The sequence below is a fragment of the Metarhizium brunneum genome, chromosome 7 (assembly GCF_013426205.1).
Source record: "Metarhizium brunneum chromosome 7, complete sequence".
NCBI lineage: Eukaryota > Fungi > Ascomycota > Sordariomycetes > Hypocreales > Clavicipitaceae > Metarhizium > Metarhizium brunneum.
Window position 1 is genome coordinate 1,288,397 of NC_089428.1, and position 18,069 is coordinate 1,306,465.

General features: G+C 51.6%; 3 protein-coding genes across 3 annotated transcripts; 1 reads left to right on the plus strand and 2 right to left on the minus strand.

Annotated features, from left to right (window-relative positions):
* Window positions 1–894: 894 nt before the first annotated feature.
* Window positions 895–4,719, plus strand: G6M90_00g109390 (uncharacterized protein; the record flags this gene model as incomplete). Its single annotated transcript, XM_066131777.1, has 5 exons — window positions 895–1,087; window positions 1,301–1,396; window positions 1,477–2,117; window positions 2,203–2,326; window positions 2,378–4,719. The coding sequence occupies 5 exons, from the start codon at window positions 895–897 to the stop codon at window positions 4,717–4,719; spliced, it is 3,396 nt and encodes a 1,131-aa protein (XP_065987948.1).
* A 978-nt stretch (window positions 4,720–5,697) lies between these two features.
* G6M90_00g109400 (uncharacterized protein) lies at window positions 5,698–7,791 on the minus strand (the record flags this gene model as incomplete). Its single annotated transcript, XM_014688429.1, has 2 exons — window positions 5,698–7,176; window positions 7,252–7,791. 2 exons carry the CDS (start codon window positions 7,789–7,791, stop codon window positions 5,698–5,700), a joined length of 2,019 nt encoding a protein of 672 aa, XP_014543915.1.
* A 3,149-nt stretch (window positions 7,792–10,940) lies between these two features.
* cek1 (Serine/threonine-protein kinase cek1) lies at window positions 10,941–16,760 on the minus strand (the record flags this gene model as incomplete). The annotated part of the gene is made up of 2 exons (XM_066131778.1): window positions 10,941–16,202; window positions 16,272–16,760. 2 exons carry the CDS (start codon window positions 16,758–16,760, stop codon window positions 10,941–10,943), a joined length of 5,751 nt encoding a protein of 1,916 aa, XP_065987979.1.
* Between the last annotated feature and the right edge of the window lie 1,309 nt (window positions 16,761–18,069).

The following is an 18,069-nucleotide window of genomic DNA, read 5'->3' on the forward strand; positions in this document are numbered from 1 at the left end:
TTGTTGATAACTACCATGTCGCTGCACGTTGCTGTTGCACGCCCCCCCTTCCTTCCCGCCAGAACGGACGCGAGACAGAAGAAAGGACGAGAAACGTCAAACGGCCCTGGTTGATGGCTTATGGCTGACGATAGCTGACCTGTTTGGCACCAGCAAGACATGGACTGTTCTGCATACAAACACACGCCGCCGCCACACACCCAGTCAGCAATCTGAACACAAACACACGCAGACGGACAGCGCAGACGGACAAGAAACAGACGCACACCCACAAGCCAGAGAGACACACCAGTTGGCTCTTTTGAGCACTCACACACACCACCACTCTTCTGTCAGCTCTGGCTCTGCTCTGTTCGTCTCTGCTCCATAATACTCGCTCACACAATCCACATATTCCGTACTCCGTACTCCGTGCTCCGTACACAGGCACAGACACAGGACAGGACACACACACTGCCCCCCGTCGCGACGAGTGACGAGTCCCAGTCCCAGACTATGTTGTATGGGAAAGAAAACAAGCACCTTGTGTTGTTGAATGTCTCCCCTGGAAGCCAGAGCCCGATCCTGATCTTGAGCCTGAGCCTGAGCCATGGAACAAGGCCGATGTTGCTGGCACTCTCTTCTTGTTCCTGAACTCTCACCTCGGTTTTTTGCCTGAATTGTCGAAACGAGCTCCCTCGTTGGTTGAAATCCCCCAACCAACCTCCATCACCAACCTAACATCCGCTGTACATTTTGGTACCTGCGATTGCAACAAGCGATATCGGGCTTCTCGCCTTGGGAGCAGCATCAAAAAGGGAAGACAGGGAGCCTTGACGCCAAGCTTATTCGCTCTTCGTCCCCTCCGAGGTAACTATGTCTATATGGTAGGCTTTGGGGGATGAAGTCGTGACTATGTCAGGCACTGGCGCAGATCATGCTGCGCCGGACCTCGGTGTCGCCATCCGCCAGTTACTCAACCAGCAAGCCGATATCCAGTCGAGGCTTTCTGTTTTGATCGCTGCCCGACATGGTCTGGAAATCCCAGTTGAGCTAGACATGTTACGCCATAAACTGTGCGTTCTTGAGGATCTGGCAGACCACTACGGTATGTTGATAATTTTGTAATTTAAATGTCAAGGTTTTTCTCTTCTTTTTTGCGTCACTCCCGCCGCCTGGCATCTCGCGATGTGTTAGGTGTACATGGGCAGAGGACCTTTGATTTCTTTGTTATACCTGCTGTACGACTTGTCGTGCTGTGAAGCAGACAATGTCGTTGAGTTCGTTGCTGACGGAAACCTCTCTGTTTTTGTGTAAGCAGATCTGGCATCCAAGATTCCAATTCTCTCTGGTCCAGAAGAAGCGCGAGCGCTTCAGTATCGGTGTGAATGTGTCGAGGCAGTATGCTTGCAAAACGGTATGTCGTTACAAACGAGTGCCTCTCCCTTGCCAGTACAGAGGAAGCACGAGCTGAATTATGGCTAATGCGCCAAATAGAAGTGGATGTTATAGAGCCGTTGAGGAAGTCGCTGCCCTCGGCGCCGCCAGACTTTGGTATCTGGTTGGAAAGGCATCTCGAACTACACGATTCGATTCCACAGCATCGCTCTGAAGCGCACGCAGAGGCGGATGGGTGGAAACTTCGATCGATGCTATCTTTCAAATGTTGGCATGACCAATGCGCCCACTATGTTTACGGCTTCGCCAGCCAAGGAGAAAGAGACAGTCACAGTCTTATTCACCAACCCCCCGCAAAGAGGGATTCTGGATTCTCTGTGGAAACCTCTCCCCCAGTGCCGTCCATCGGCGAGCAATCTCTTCGGCTTCTAAACAGTTCCCAATCGAATCGACATCCCCCGCCAGTGCAAACTGGAAACCTGCCTCCGTCTTCTAGTTTACCAGTCATCAGCCCCCGACTTCCACCCGAAGAAAAGGACGACTTATCCGCAAATTATACCTTCTATGCACCAACCGGGCCCAGGGGTGTGCGTAGGAGCTCGAGTGACGCCGATATCGAGGCCATGCTACCGCCTTTGAAAAGATCAAAGACAAATCAACCGCGGTTAGAATCCATTGGAGAGCTCCAGCTATTTCCCGAGACAGGACCGTGCCTTCGGTGTAGAATAGCCAAGAAAAAGGTACATATACACTTTCCTTATACCTTGTCTTTGAATTATGAAATGATGGCTTGAGTTGCTGATAATGATGTTTTCCCGTGTCTAGTGTGATGCTAATAAGCCTTGTTCGAATTGTTCTGATAATCCCCCTTCTGGAAAGGAGGAGCATTGGGGCATAATAGGCTGTTTTCGTAACCCGCTTGCTTCCTTTGCAGATATTTTGCTACCCGGTATGTTCTGTGCGCAAGGAGCCTTTTTTGCTTTTCTGACCACATTCACAGGGCCTATATCTCCAAGACAAGCCCGCACTCCGATAACATCCCCTCTTTCGCAGCGCCGGGGCATAAACGAGTACCTCGAATCCGCTTGTTCTTTCCCCGACAACTTCAAGGAGATCGTCAAAGAAAACGCTGACTTTCCGGACGGTTTCTGGTGGTCAGCACATCTCGACTCCAGACACAGCTCCACCGACGGGACATCAGGATATAACCGCGATGCGCCCAGGCGGGCCCCTCCAGTGCTCGCTGCCATCGCTAGTAGTTGGCACGCGCAGGATACCGCCTACGATCTTTTCCAGCTGCTTCGAATCACCGGTTCATTATCGACGTCGCGAGAAAATGAGGAGGCATCATTTCCAACATTATATTCCGCCAAGTTATTACTTCGCGAGACCATATTTTACGGAATCATTCACCCGGATCCTCTTTTTCGTGTCGGATCAACATTCAACCTGAAGAATCCGCCCGAGGGAGTTGATTTAGACGAGCATATGCGGCAACTCGAGGACTGTCTGCTACGATTTCTCCAATCATTTGAGATAATGTGCTCTTCTACATCAGATAAACGACCAAGGGATCTTCTAGCGGAGTTTCTTTCGGTTTGTATTTTCAGCGCAACGAGGACGCTTTTGCTGGACATGGCCCCATCTTTGAATGCTACGCCAGTTTTCCAGCACCAACTACGATCCCCGACAGGCAACACCAGCCACGCTATCCATAGCATGTACCGGGCTTTGGTCCAGCTATTCTGTTCATCCGGCCCGCTCTTTACAGATAGTTGGGAAGGAAGCATGTCCCATGAAGACTCGTCTCTCTATTACAGTATCAATCACCTAATTCGGAGAGATATGTGGGTAAACGAAGGGATCGAGTCAAGTGCCGATTTTCTTTTAAAACTTGGCGACAGCTATTTTGATAGCTGGGGTTTCAATGGCTTCCTTCGGCAGCGAAAACCAAACAGCTCAGCTTGGCAGTCGTCTTCCGCGCCAATCCTTCGTTCTGTGCAAGAACAGCATCGGCCCCAGCTGCCTATGGTGGCACCGCCGCTTGGTCCCCAAATGTGGCATTCAAGTTTCCAAGATGACGTAGGGCTGCCGCAGCGTCGCACATCGGACCTTGGGAGTGTACCGTATGGTCCAGAGGTGGAAAGAGCAAGACGGCATACAGTAGGTGAAGCATCTGTAACCCCAAGTCAGCTTGAAACTCCGTGGAAAGCTCCTGGCTCTCCGTCGCGATTTAGGTCCCCCTATCATCGACCTTTGCGGCGCGTGTACTGCGTCAAGTGCAATGAGTACCCTGAAGGGTTTCGAGGGGAACACGAGCTAAGGAGACATACTGATGCAAAACACTCGGCAATGGTTCGTCGTTGGGTTTGCTGCGAACCTGAAAATGCAAGAGATGCTTCCCTCAAACCAGTCGTGTCGCTATCCAGTTGCAAGGCATGTATGGCTCAAAAGCAGTATGGCGCCTATTATAATGCTGCCGCACACTTACGACGGGCACACTTTAGTCCTCATCGTGGTGGCAAAGCCAGTGGTGACTGGCCGCCTATGTCCGTCTTGAAAGATTGGATGCGAGAAGTACGGCAACCACTTGATCCTATGCAAGCAGAATATCTCAGCGGAGGGGAAGAAGACGGTGGTGATCCGGCATTAGAATCGTCAATATCTACATCCAGGGCCATGCCGGAAGCATCAGCGTCTAGGGCTTATATGGTGTCCCCTATAGACGATCCGTGGCGACGTGGGAGCTCGAGTCAGTCTACTCAATCCGGACCACGGCCGACGGATAACCGAAGCCAATGCCCTCATCCAGACTGTGGGAGGATAGTTAAAGATCTGGCGGCGCACATGCTGACACATCAAGAAGAGCGTCCAGAAAAATGCCCTATTGTCAGTTGTGAATATCATACAAAGGGATTTGCTCGGAAATACGACAAGAATCGCCACGCTCTCACGCATTATCGAGGTACAATGGTTTGTCCCTTCTGTCCCGGAGTGGGTTCCCCATATGAGAAGGCCTTTTGTCGAGCAGACGTCTTCAAGCGGCATCTTGCCACAGCCCACAATGTTGATCAAACGCCAACAAATAACCGCAGCGGCAGTCTGGCGCATCTTCTGGACGGCCATGGCCCAACTTCTACACACAACTTTGGGGCCCGTTGCTCAATTTGCGGGGGCCGGTTTGCCACAGCGCAGGACTTCTACGAGCACTTGGATGAATGTGTACTTCGGGTTATTGTGCCTGTGCCCATACCTACCGCAAACCACACCCGTCCACAGCATTCAGAAGCGGCAGATTCTATCAGTCCGCTGCAAACGGAAGCCCCCAATAGAATGTCTTGACCCTCCCCCATTATGCCCCCTCAGTTTCGGCTATTAAGTTTGGCGACATTTTGATCTTTTTCTGGGGGTCTATGGCTAGACCGTTGTGCTTCACTTCGCCAGGGGATAAGGAGGTGCATAAAGCGGGCAGTTGGAGGGGAAATCTTTCCAGAACAGCTACTTCACAGCCGCTATTTTATGTGGGAAGGAAAATTTGGAGGGAAATACCCAAAGGAGACGCATCCTATATCTAAGCATTGCAGTAAAACCCCAGCGGGTTTTTGATTTAGCACATCATACGATGGACTGGCGTTGTTTTTAGTTTAGAAAAGTGGAACGAAAATTACGGGAGGGGATAGGATATATCTACTACTGTCGACATTGCATGGTGTTGGGGAGTTCAAAGACGTGGCGGGTACATTATTGTCAAAGAAGGCAGGTATTCTCCTTATTCTCCATGCGAGATGATTTCTCTCAAACTTCTTCTTTTTTTATGTTCTACGCTATTCTTCGTTTCGTGTAGGAATATGTGAAATCTTGGGGCTCATGAGTAAAAGACGCGTCCTGTACTGAATAAACTTGCTGCGCTCATTCTTGCCCGTAGTCAGAATTCGAAGTTCACAATTTAGATGGCATTGAAGAATCTACAATCGAGCTAGGCCAAATCACACAATAATAAGCCAGATATGTTTTTATAGAGAAATTATTTTCAAGACGTAGTGATCATCTAACTGCACCTATAGTCTAGTTAATAGACTTGATAGACATGACATCTCAAGATGCCTGTGACAGCGATATAAATTCGCCATAGCAAATGATGCAAATACTAGTATAAACATCAAAACTGAGACCCTATAAAGACCTCCATGCCTTTTAGCCTGAAAACGCCGAAACAAAACCGCACATTGCCCAAAAGAAGCACTTCGAACCTATGATGCTATGCAATATTCGTGGTACGCCAGAAAGATGTATATATTCGTTTTGTGGTATATTGGGTGATTATTTTGTATCACCACTAACCTTTTCACTGAGGACGCCGGGAGAGTTGTTCATATTTCCAGGGCTCGAGCGTTTGAAGTAGGCGTGAATCTCAGCAGAGAACTCACCATCGTCAGGCATACCATGGTCATGGTCACCTTCAGTTTCCTTGGGCCCACGGGTAGCCTGGACGGCCTCCCACTCTGTTCGCATATCAGCAATCTTGGCCTTCCAGTCCGCCTCAGGATCATAGGTCTTGTGGAGACCACAGATGCGCTCCCACAGGCTCAGATGTTGGGGGTGGACAGCAATCCCGTGATACTCATTGGCCTTGCCGTCACGAATATATCTCCACCGGCGCTCCTGTTCCTTCAGGTCGAGACCGGTTGTGTCTGGGAGGTAGAGGAAGGTAAGGAACATGCCAGCAAGACCAAACCAAGGAACAACGTAGAACTTGGTCTGGTCATCGATGTAGTTGTAGAGTACAGAGGCAAGCAGAGCACCAGCCTTGCCCATGCAGGCAGAGAATCCGTGAGCAGTGGCACGGATGGGAGTAGGGAAAACCTCGCCGGCAATCAGGAAAGTGACAGAGTTGGGGCCGAACTGGTTAAAGAAGGAAGACAAAAAGTACATGGCCTGGAAGGAATGAATGCCTTCAGGACTAGTATAGTACTTGTAGCGGAAGGCAGGGATGACGAACATGAGGAAGCACATGAAGAAGCCAACCTGCTGCATCATCTTGCGGCCGTAAAGTTTGTTGTCGATGAGAAGAGATGCAAGATAGTAACCAACCAGCGAGACGGTGATGTTGACCAGGTTCCAAGTCCAGTTCGTCATGAGAGAGCTGGGGTTGTCCGAGATAACCTTGATGAATTGACCCTGGAATAGTTTGTTGCCGTAGAAAAAGACATCGTTGCAAAACCAAGTGCCGGCAGTGGCTAACAAACGGCCACCAAAGTGGGTGAAGCAGAAGCGCAGGGCCGTGACGTCGTAGCCAGTGACGTTGGTACGGTTTTTTGCTTGAGCGAGTTGCTTAGAAGCGTTGGGCATCTTCCAAGTTCTGTAGTAGACGAGCCAGAGAGTACCAATCGCAGGGAAAGCGAAAGACAGACGGAAAGCATACTGAGCAGCCGAGGTGGTGTAAGGTGGCGCGCCAGATCCCTTGTTGAAGATGACAAGCAAGACAATGAGGAGAACCTGGTTGACAAACTGACCCCAGCCCTGCATCAGGAAGGCCATGGTGACACGGCGGCCACGGTGGAGACGATCCTCCTTGGTGGACATCTTGCCAGCGGTGACAGCATTTTCGAGAGAAGAGGTGGCGGTAATAGGGTACTCGCCACCGACACCCAGCGAGTAGAAGAACAAGGACCAGGCATAGCAAATGACCCAGCCCTGGAGAGTAAGGCCCCAAGAGGCAGTGAGCATGAGAAGACCAACAAACATGATGATGGCATCCTGGATCAAGCCCCAGCGACGACCAACCCAGTCACCAATAACCTAGAAAGAACAAGGCATTAGTTAGCAATTGGACTTGGTAAGGCCACGCAACGGTAGGATTGGAAGAAGACTTACGCCAACAAAGACCTGGCCAACCATGATACCAATAATCTCAAGGTATGTGACACTAGCAATCCAGTTCTTGCTGCAAACCTGGTGCTTTCCCCAGCATTCGGGCCAGACTTTGGCGAAGAGTGGCTCCAAGTTGCCAATGGAGAAGAGAACATAGCCTTCGAGACCGAGACCAGCACCGGGAATAACGGCATGTCGGAAGTACCAGGAAAGGGGAGAAAGGGGATCTTTCTTCATCATTGAGCCAATGGTGCTCAATTCCTTGGCAGCAGCCTCACGATCAACTTGGCTAACAAATTTGACACGCTGCATCCATGGCAAATCAGCCCAGTACACACCATCAGGTGTATATGAGTCGTCGGGACGAGTTACATGGCTGAAAATGCGCTGCTCGTCGGGGGTACCGTGTTGAATGATGAAGTCATCGCTGTCGTGGTCGCCAGGAGGCCCGTGGGGAATGGGAATTTCGCCAGGAATAGACTGGTGGTGGTGATGGTGGTGATGAACTCCCGAATCAGAGTCGGACGAATCAGGACCGGCCATCGGATGTTACTGACCCCGCGGGAGATGGTGCCAAGCAGATTTGGGCGGCAGATTGGATCTGTTTGAGGCGCACCGAGAGACAGATGCAGGCAGAGAAGGGGTGTGTCGGGAGCGGAGGGCGGATGGCTGAACGGGCCAACACACAGCCAGAGACGTGCAGGGCAAGAAAGTGTAGGTCCGTTTCAATCTGATTTGATGTCTTTCGCAGATTGAAGGGAGCAAGACCTGGGAGAAGAGCCTGGTTTTGTAGCAATGTAGGAACGGCAGGCGAAAAAGTTATTTCGTCGATGGCCGCCGAAGTCGAAGGGTCGAAGGGATTGGCCCCAAAAGTCAAATTTTCAAAAAGAAGAGGCAGAGGCGACAGACCGGACACAAGAAGCGGCTGCCACCGTCGCAGAAGCCGAGGCGCGTTTGGCAGGAACTACTCGCGGAAGGAACAACGGAGTGAGTGCAAGCACGACAACACGGCTGACGATACAAGAAGAGCAAAGAAGCAGCGCAGCTTTCTCTTTATGTCAAGTACCTCGTTGCCTCCAAGGAATGGTGAGCAGAAGCAGAGCAAAGCAATAATGCCCTGACCAAAACAACCGAGCGACGTGCAAAATCTCGAGGTCGCTTGGTCTCTTTAAACCAGATGCCATGACGCACATATCCGTTTTCGACGACCGAGACCACGGACGATGGCGAGAGTGAATTGGACCAGTCAAAGGCGTCCATCGGCCACCGTGCTCGATCGTCTGGCTACGAAGGGTCCAAAAAGCTTTTTTCCTACAGGATCCAAGCTGTTTCCGCACCTCGCGGGGACTTGGGCGGGCTAGTCCACTGTTGAGCCACCCGGCGCCTTCGAAGTATCTGGGCCGCACACGCATGGAAGCTCTTACTGGAAGAAGGAGCCAGCAGACACGGCGGCCAAAAAAAAAAAACCCTTGTGCAATGGAGTAATAATTGTGTTGCTACACGAATTTTGATGCAGAATGGGACATCTGGTTGGCTGGGCAGGGGGGGCATGCCACAAGTTTGGCATGGGTGAGGGGCCATCTCCAGCCACGCCGACCGGGGGGGCCCAGAAATCTGGGGACAATCTGGAAGACACGCACCAGAGGCCGAAAAGGAAGCAACAGACTGATGTCAGCATAATCAATATCGCCGCCTCCGGCCACCTCCACGTCTGCGTTCGGGTCAGGCGGCACTCGCATCACGCGCGGCTGGTCAATCAATGGATGCCACCGCCAACGGGAAGCCACTGCTCAAGCCGAAATGCGACGCTTATTCTTATCCGTCACCGAACTCGTGCAGGCCTCGTGCATATGTCAATTCCTCGACCCCGACCCTCATGCCTCGTCGCATCTGGTGCTACAGCACACTCCCAAATACCTCACCGAAAGGGCAGTTGGTCGCGTGAGGACCCGCCGGCCCTTTGCTGCAGACTCTGCAGACACCGCAGCCAAGCCAAGCCACCTCGGCTACCATGCATGGTTCATGATCCCTGCCAAGCATCCAGCATTTGTTTTGGCATTTCTTCAAGCACCGGCGCTCGTCCACTGCACTGCCGGACAATTTGTCGTCGGCCAAGCGCCATCTTGCCACGGAGCTCACGCAAACCTGCTGCATTTGCCAAGGTTTTTATTTTAGGTGGCATACTGAGTAGTCTGGTACGTCGTGATAGGACTAGTACTCCAAGCTGGGCGGCATCTACAAATAGTATCAAAAATACCTTGATGAATTGGCCCTTGGACCCTGGACTTCAGAATGCCCATCTGCTACATACTACGTACTAGTACCTACTAGTACTACAACGTGCCGTAACCAAGGCTTCATCATGCCTGCAGGGCCTTTTCCTTCTCCGCATTCAGACCATGATGCGTCTTGACAGAGTACAAGTACTACAAGTACCACCTGTGCCCCCTCGAGACCGCCTCGGGCTCCCACGCATTATCCACTCTTGCAATCCCATGTGAATAGCAATTGGTTCGTCTATCTTTTTGGACGCATTAATGATCCAATCTTGCCACGACGAGCAGCAGTTTTGCCTCTTGACCCCCGCAAAACCATTTGACGTTTTGTTGAGTTCCCACATGTACATCATTTTGCCCAATACAGAGCATTAGTTACCAAGAAGATGACACGACGTCTTAGTCCAAGCTTTGAAATTCCCACGTGCCTCTTTATTTAGTCTCGCAGTCGACGCTTGACTTGGATTCCACAGCAACCAGGGTCAAAACACATGAATGCCAGACTCCCTCAACAGAGTGCGCACACCTCGTGGTGGTGGGACCGAGACATGTCTCGCCCTCATCCGCAACCCGTAGATGCCGTTTGCCCTTGCCGCACATCTGCACTGCGACTGCGACGACGGCATCAAACGTCCTCAGCCAGCTGCAGCTGGCCAGTTCAAACGACTTCTTCCATCTTGCAGCTCAGTCAACACCAGACAAGACGCGGCAAAGCAAAGCCCACGCGCGAACAAGCCCCCCCCCCTTGGCTACGGCATTAAGCAAAATATAGATATTTTCCTAGAACCCCAAGATAGATACATACACATCAGAACCTGACTTGCATCATGTTGCTCCCCCACGCTTCAGGCACACATGCTGTAGTCCCAAGTCCTCAACTCAACCCATAATGCCTTCATCATCATCATCAGTGCGGGCAGTACACTGGCAGCCCATGTTCCCGGGAATAGGCAATGCGACGGTGCGTTTTTAACACACAATATAGAAACAAAATAGCCTCCGTCCTGTCCGCCCTCTTTATGCCTTCATCAAACCCCTGTCTTTCAAGCATGTTGCACACCAAAACGGCCCGTCATTCTAGTGTGGCCTCGCCCAGCAGTGCTGTCACATCTTGTGTTTTTTTTTGTTTTATGTTTATTGTTAAAAAAAAAAAGGCAAAAGAAAATGATAAACAAACAAATAAACTTGCCCAATTGACGCCTCGCTGCAACCTTGCGTACATACAAAGGGGGGAAAACATTGTCAAATGTGAAAAATTGAAAATGACATCAATATGAAGAGGGGAAAAAATGTCCACCCTATAATTCACGACTGAACCAAACTTGAATACTTTCCCTATATATGACAATCTTTTCATCTTCTCGTTTCTCGTATTCGAAATGTGTAATTGGGTTGTGCCTTCGGGCGTGATTCGCTTCATGGCCCGCCAGGTCGTGGTGTAGCCTCCGTGGAAGTGTCCACCGAGTCCGACTCAGTGGCAGGACGCGCACATGTCTGTGGTCGTGGCGTGACATCAGCACATTCTGGGACTGACATATCGGTCGTCTCCTTACTGCTTTGCTTGCCTGCTGGGGTAGTATTGGCCTGATTATTTGGTGGAGTGACCGTCTCTGTCCCCTCGGTTGCAGCCAGGATAGGAGTGCCTATTTCCTGAGATGGTGTTGTTGCTACTTGCGTTACCGCCTCAGGGGTGCTTTCAGACCCGACCGTGACGCTATCGTGACTGTCTGCACGCATCATCTCGATGGCCAATTTGGAACTGGGCAGCGTTGATTTGCCCTGTAGTGGTTTGCTGCTTCGCCGTCGGTGTTTTCCCTTGGAGATGCCGGTTTCTTCGTCCTCGTCGTCTGCCGAGTCGGTTGCCTCAACTCCTTTTCTGTCGCCGCTTTCCCTCCTCGGCCTGGTCCTATCTCCTCGGCGAAGATGTTCCATTTGTCCTGGCGCTGATTGCTGGGTCAAGAGGGTCGGCATCCCTTTGGGGGATCCCTCTGCAGCCGAAAGGAAGTCAGATTCCGTAATTCCAAGGCCTCCTTCCTCCCATTCACTTGTTGTTTTGCGGCTGATGACGACTGGGATATCGTCTGTCGTGACAGACTCTGAGTCCCCAAACGTGCTAGAGGTGATGGAGTCTTCTCGGCTGGATATCATTGCGGATGAATGCCTTCCTGGGAAAGCAGACAGGCTCGACGTTGGGCTGTCATCGGCTCTCGGTTTCGTCTTGGGACCGACGGGCATAGGGTTGGGCGGGGGCCCTGAGATAGCCCGGTTCGGTGACGCTGGACGCCATTGGCACAGGCTTCGTAGAACCTCAATAAGTTTGGAAGAGCTGATAGGCTTCTCAATCAAGGAATCAAAATAGTGTGGCGCCTGTAGCTCCTTAAGATATGCAGTGATCGCCACAATAGGAGTATGAGAATTCGCATTTTTGGTCTCCCGAATCATTCGTGCCACGTCCGCTCCGCTGATCTGGGGCAACTTGTACTCCAAGAAAATAACATCGAACTGGATTTCGCTCATGGAGTAACGGACGGCCTCGGAACCATTTGCCACTGAAATCGTTCGACAGCGGAGTTTCTCCAATAGCTTTTCCATCACCATTCTTGATACAGGATGATCTTCACAGATTAAAACATCCAGCGGCCTGAAGTTAGGGCCGCTGTCAAATGCAATTTGCGAAAGCCGCCGTGAACTTTGCCTGCGCCGTTGTACTCGTAGCAAAGCGTTGTGCTTGTCGCCCTCGTTATCCGATGAAGAGGGAGACATGTCAAACACTTGGCTCCTCCGGTTGCGGTGATACTGAAGGGCATCGGATGAAATAGGACTAGCTTCTTGCGACCCTACAGTTAACGACCTAGATCGTGTCGTCGAGCCACTGTTTTGTCGCGGCGTGGACATGAGCTTCTGTGGGGATAAGGCTAATGGTGGCGGAGCCGATCCACGGCCCTTGATAGGGGATGCGGCGATTGTAGTTGCAGCCTTTTGCAAGCTTGGCGGCACCTTAGGCACATCAAGAGAAGAGTGAGGCTGCAGTGACGGTGGCCCTGACTGATGCGAGAGGCTTGAAGAGTTGCTGGATGCCTTTCGTCGACCCTCTGCTCCTTGGCCAGCCACAAATGAGACAAGCAGAGGTGATGATGGCTGAGAAACTCGACTGGGCGATGAATTGGAATGACTGTACCCCGACGGAGACTGTGGCCGATTCCCTGTCTTTGCATTCGAAATGGATCGGTGTAGATGTGTGGCCAAGACCGGGCTGCCATCTAGAGATGGGGCTGACGAGGCCATATTTGCAGCTCCTCCGGGGCTAATGGAAGATTGCTTGTTTTGTGAAGCCATTGCGTCAGCCCTCAGCTTTTGAATGACGTCCTTGTTCGCCTTTTCGAGGACGGGCAAATTCTTGAAAGTGAATGAGCCAAAGTCGTCAGCCGCTACGGGTTCGCTCAACCTCCTTGACTTTAGATCGCGAACGTGGGGTGGAATATGTAGCGGCATCAGCTTGCGATTGAGTGAATTGACTTGGGATCGAACTCGCGAAAGGGCGTCGTGCGGTCGATCAGGATACTCCTGTCCACCCGTGGAAGATTGCGGAGACATTTGGTCTTCAATCTCCTCTGCGAATGATTGCAAGACAGCGCCTCTGGTATCAAAGTATTCCGTGTCCTCAGGATTCTCGGGTTGAGGGACAAATTGTGCCTCGTCTTCTAGCAGGCTATCCCAGTTGATACCTTCAAACCAAGGATGGCTTCGGATTTCTTCTCCACCGGAGGAGAATTTTTCATCGCGGTTAGCTCCTAGTCGTTCCTTGGGATCCATACATAGTAACTTGTTGATAAGATCTTTAGCTTCCCCTGAGATAGGTTCACAATCAGCCTCGTCTGGCCATTGAACTTTTCGTGCTAGAATATTATCGAATACTTGCTCGGCTTCGCTAGCATGGAAGGGCGGTATGCCATATAAGAACTCGAACATGATACACCCGACTGACCACCAATCACTAGTTTCGTCTTGCTTGTCTCCGTTGATAGTCTCTGGTGCTAAGTAGTCTGGAGTCCCAACGAAACGCCGATTCGTGTCCTCAGGATCAAACAGTGCCATTGGTGGCGGCATCATGTTCGACGGTGGAAGGGAGTTACGGGAGTGGCCGTCCACGCTAGCTCTAATGTTTGGCTGGCTTGCAATCATATCTGGCGACCCTTGAATGGCAACGTCGTCGTCCATGATGGGCGCCTTCGCACTGAGAGGTTGGGATCCCGGGTCGGAATCAGCCAGAGAAAATGACGTTAGCAGGTGAGCCAGAGACTCACTGCCACCGCTGTCGCTTCTGAGGCTGCTGGATACCCTACGATTCTCTGGTGGCATAGATGATGCGAGACTGAAATATGATGGCTGTCCAATACTGCCCACGTCTGGGGTCATCATAGGTGTTCCAGTGGGAGAATGGGGGTGTCCATGCAAGTCAAGGGAGGTTGATCGAGAAGAAGCCATGGATGTAGATCTAGCAAAAGGTCCCTGCTTAAGCAAATCTGGCGTTGTATCCATCGTCTCGCTATTCAAAGCGCGCTTTTGTCTGCCAACCAATCCCATTCGTGACAAGCCAAAATCCGTCAGCTTCAAATGGCCTTTTGGATCAATGAGCAAGTTGTCCGGCTTCAGATCACGATGAATGATGTCTCTCTCATGAAGGTGCTCAACACCCAGAATAACTTCACCAAGATACTTCTTGACCCATTCCTCCGGTAGGCCACCGAGTACTTTGATCAGAGATGCGCAATCGCCCCCATTGAGGTATTCCATGACCAGGTAGAGATAATCCTTGCTTGAGAAGGTCCAGTAGAGCTTGGCAACAAAGTCACTTTGTCCCTGCCACATCATAATTGCCCGCTCTGCCTTGACATTGCCCACTTGATTTTTCGCCACCATGTCCGCCTTTTTCAGAACTTTAATGGCGAAATATTCGCCGGTTGATTTCTTTTTCGAGAGATATACGCTACCGAACGCACCTTTGCTGATCGGCTTAATGATCTCAAAGTCTTTAATAGACGGCTGTGCGGCGCGAGCTTGTGGTGGTGCTTGCGTTGCACCTAGGCGAGGCGATGGTGGTGCTCGCATGACGAAATCTGATATAGCTGCTGATGACTGTCGTCGGTGATGGCGCGCTGGATGGGAAACCGGCGAGCTAAATTCACTCGTAGGGAACATAGGCGACGCTTCAGGTGATGCTAGCCCTTCTTGGTAGGGTATGACACGCGGCTTGATACGCAGCGGCGAGGACGGTTGAGTAGAACGAGATGGCGATTCCTGCCGTCGAGGTGACGATGTCCCGGGTATGACAAGGCTTCTTCGGTGATGTTGACGGGTGCTTGCAGCACGCCTGAGATCGCCGAACTCGGATATCGGGGACTCTGTTCGGGTGGCATTGCGGGAGGCCACAGATGACGACCGGAGGCTTCCGTCTCCTTCAGCAAGCTCGGCTTCATATAATAGAGACGAGCCTCTTCTGGTATGGCGGGCATGCCCCGCCGGAATTGAGCCACTATCAACGGTAGACCGTGGCGTGGGACATTCCTTGGGACTGCTAGACCTTGTCGATGCAATGAAGGAGGCGGGACGAGAGCGATTCGGACGTCCGGAGGAGAGGTCCATTTGACGCAAGGCTGCTGCCAAGGCAGAAGGGCTGGATATAGACTGCTTCGGTACCTCATCGGCTGATCGTCCTCGGGGTTCTTCATTAACCTCAACTTGGCCTTCGCCTTCCGCAAGAATGTCCTCCTCGGTCTCGTCTTCGGTCGAGTCGCTCAAACGACCAGCCGCAATCCGTGCGGCCTTTCTCATGGCTTCGTCGATACAGTCTTGCACAAGGACTGCCATCTCGATACGTATGCGCTCAGCATATTCGATAATTCTACAATGACGAAAGACGGCATCAACCTTCAACTTCGCCACCTTCTCTGTGTCTGAGCATAATAGCGCCAAGCCTTGTTCCTGCTCGAGTGTATTCGTGCTCGGCGACTGCCAGTGCGAGACTTGCGATATTCTGGACTCTGACTGCGGAGATTGAGTGCGCAAGTCTCCATTGCCCTGTTGAGACATCTCCTTCATGGCTGGAGTGCTTATTTCGATGGCAGTGTCACACAAGTCCATGAGTAACTCGACGATACGAGCTTGGGGCCGGCGTACCGCAAACGATCTAGCCCTGGCATGCCCGAAACCACCGGTACGCTCACGAGAACGAGCCAGCGAGGTACCGGGTGAAGATTGAGCAGACGGGGCTGGACCAATGGGCATGCCCTTGTACTCTGCCATTGGTCCTGTTTGCTGCTCTCCGGTCATTGGACGGCTTTTTCGTGCCTCCAATGCATCAAGAACCCTAACAATGGCGTGCCGATGTTCCGTCAGGTTCTCCTGCGCCATTTGGACGTCCATCTCTGCACGATGTTCTTGCAGACACAAGTCGGTGTGTTTTTCGAACCACCAAGGAGGAATTTGCCGCTCGCAGATTCGACATAGTACAGGGGCCAGTGGTTCGCGGGTTTGCAGGTCGTCACCGCCAGATTCAGCGAGACGTGTCAGATAACTGGCCAGCAATTCAGCACCAGATCCGAGGGAGTCAACAATGACATCTGGCAAGTCGATTTGAATTTCTTGTGGAGCTGTCCATGGGCGTAGCATCCACATAGTCTGCGTCAGGCTCGGTTAGAGAATTGTTCACCAGAGTTTGTTAGCCATGATAATACAAGGGTATCTCACATGACTTTCCCCCCCGGACGCACTATCGTATACCATAATGCCTTGGGCTTCTAGATCAGCCGTTTGTAGCTGTGGCTCGCCAGTTAGTGCCTCATCTCCTTCGAATTCCTCCACGTATCGTAACTTGGACAAAGGGCCAAGTTGAATGGCGAATCGAATCCTGTAGCTCTTCGAGTCGTCCTTCTTCATCGAAACGACCATGTCGGTAAATACGTTCTTGTTCTCGCTGGCGATGAGGTCTGACATTGGCTTGCCACTAATGGCATCGAATGGGGTGCCGACGACCTCGGTCCAAGATGGACTAACCCATTTGATGGTTCCGTCCAAATTGAGATCGACGATGGCATTGAGGGTCTGCTCTGCTGCCTCACGAAGCTCCTCGCGCTCATTGCGGATATCCTGGCTCAATGTCCTTTCCATGGGCATTGCCTGTTGCACACGCAAGGAAGACACGGCTGGCACGGCCAGCGGGGCAGAAGGGGTTTCCATAATGCCCAGGGATTGTTCACACTCTGCTCTGGTTCTAATGCTGTGCAGTTCGAGCCGCGGAATCGCCAGAGGCGAAGCGGCAGGTCGATTGGCAGCAGATGGGGCTCGAAAACTCGAAACAAGAGCTCAAAACGTCGTAGTAGTATCTGGAAGACTCGGGAGTCTGGCAAAGGCGCCAGAACTATAGGAGTGCGGGAGCTGGATACATGACTGGTGGTCGCTCGTGTAGTGATTCCCACAGTCGTCGTGTGAAGAAAATCGATATGGTCAGTGGCCCAGGAACACACGGTCTCATGCACGACGGGAAAACAACACCCTGCGGAGAGCACCGAGCGGACAAGAGAGCGGCAGGAACCGCTCGGCTGCTCGGGGGCAGTGATTCTGTCGTCGATTGGCAAATTCGGTGAAGGTATCCGGCTCGATTTCGACGGGGGGAAGCCTATAATCCAACTGGCGGTATTGACGTGAGGAAACAGGAGGGACGGACGACTTCCCTTTCACCATTGTCGTTGGCAAAGCGTCCCAGATGCCGCAGTCGCGTTTCCTCTCATGACACATTAAGCGGGGAAAGAGTCCTCACAGCCAATCATGACACGCTGTTTCCCTGGCTAGCACGCCGCCTCGTGCAATGCACCCAACGCCTGCTCACGGGTCCAAGCTTCTCTACATGTCGCCGTCCTTGTTCTTGTCAGCGGTACTCCGTATTGACGCTGCATTTGCGACGTCCGCTAGTAAGAACTCGATGCCCTTAGGGCCTAATTTAGCGTTCGGCGCCTGTTGGTTAGGCCACTTACGAGCACATGCGGTCTGGTGTTTTCAGGTCCCCTGGATACTTAAGTACTCGGTGCACTATGTTGACCTAAGTACCAGTTGACTTTTGAGTCGACCTTGCCGGCTTAGGCCTGCGCTGAAGCAGGTTGGTCCCCTCTGTTGTGTTAAGGCTCCAGTGGGGTTACGGGCTCCACAACACCCCTGTAGGAAGCTAGCAATCTCGGATGACTTTAACAGCACCCTAAATTTTGGTATATTATTAAGTAGTTATTTGTATAAAGCCTGTGATAGTGACATTTACTATCACCTAATTTACTAGTAAATACATGTACCCCTTAAGTCTGGCTTCTCATTGGATACACATCCCTACAAATACCTTACTGGAGCCTTAACACAACAGAGGGGGTGGCACATACTTGTACTTAAGTACTTAAGTACTTACTTAAAGTAGGCTACTGCAGCCTGCAAGGTGCTGATCCGATGTGACCTCGTAACATGAACGTCGTTCGAAATAGTTGGTGCTTCAGTCGGCTGCCAT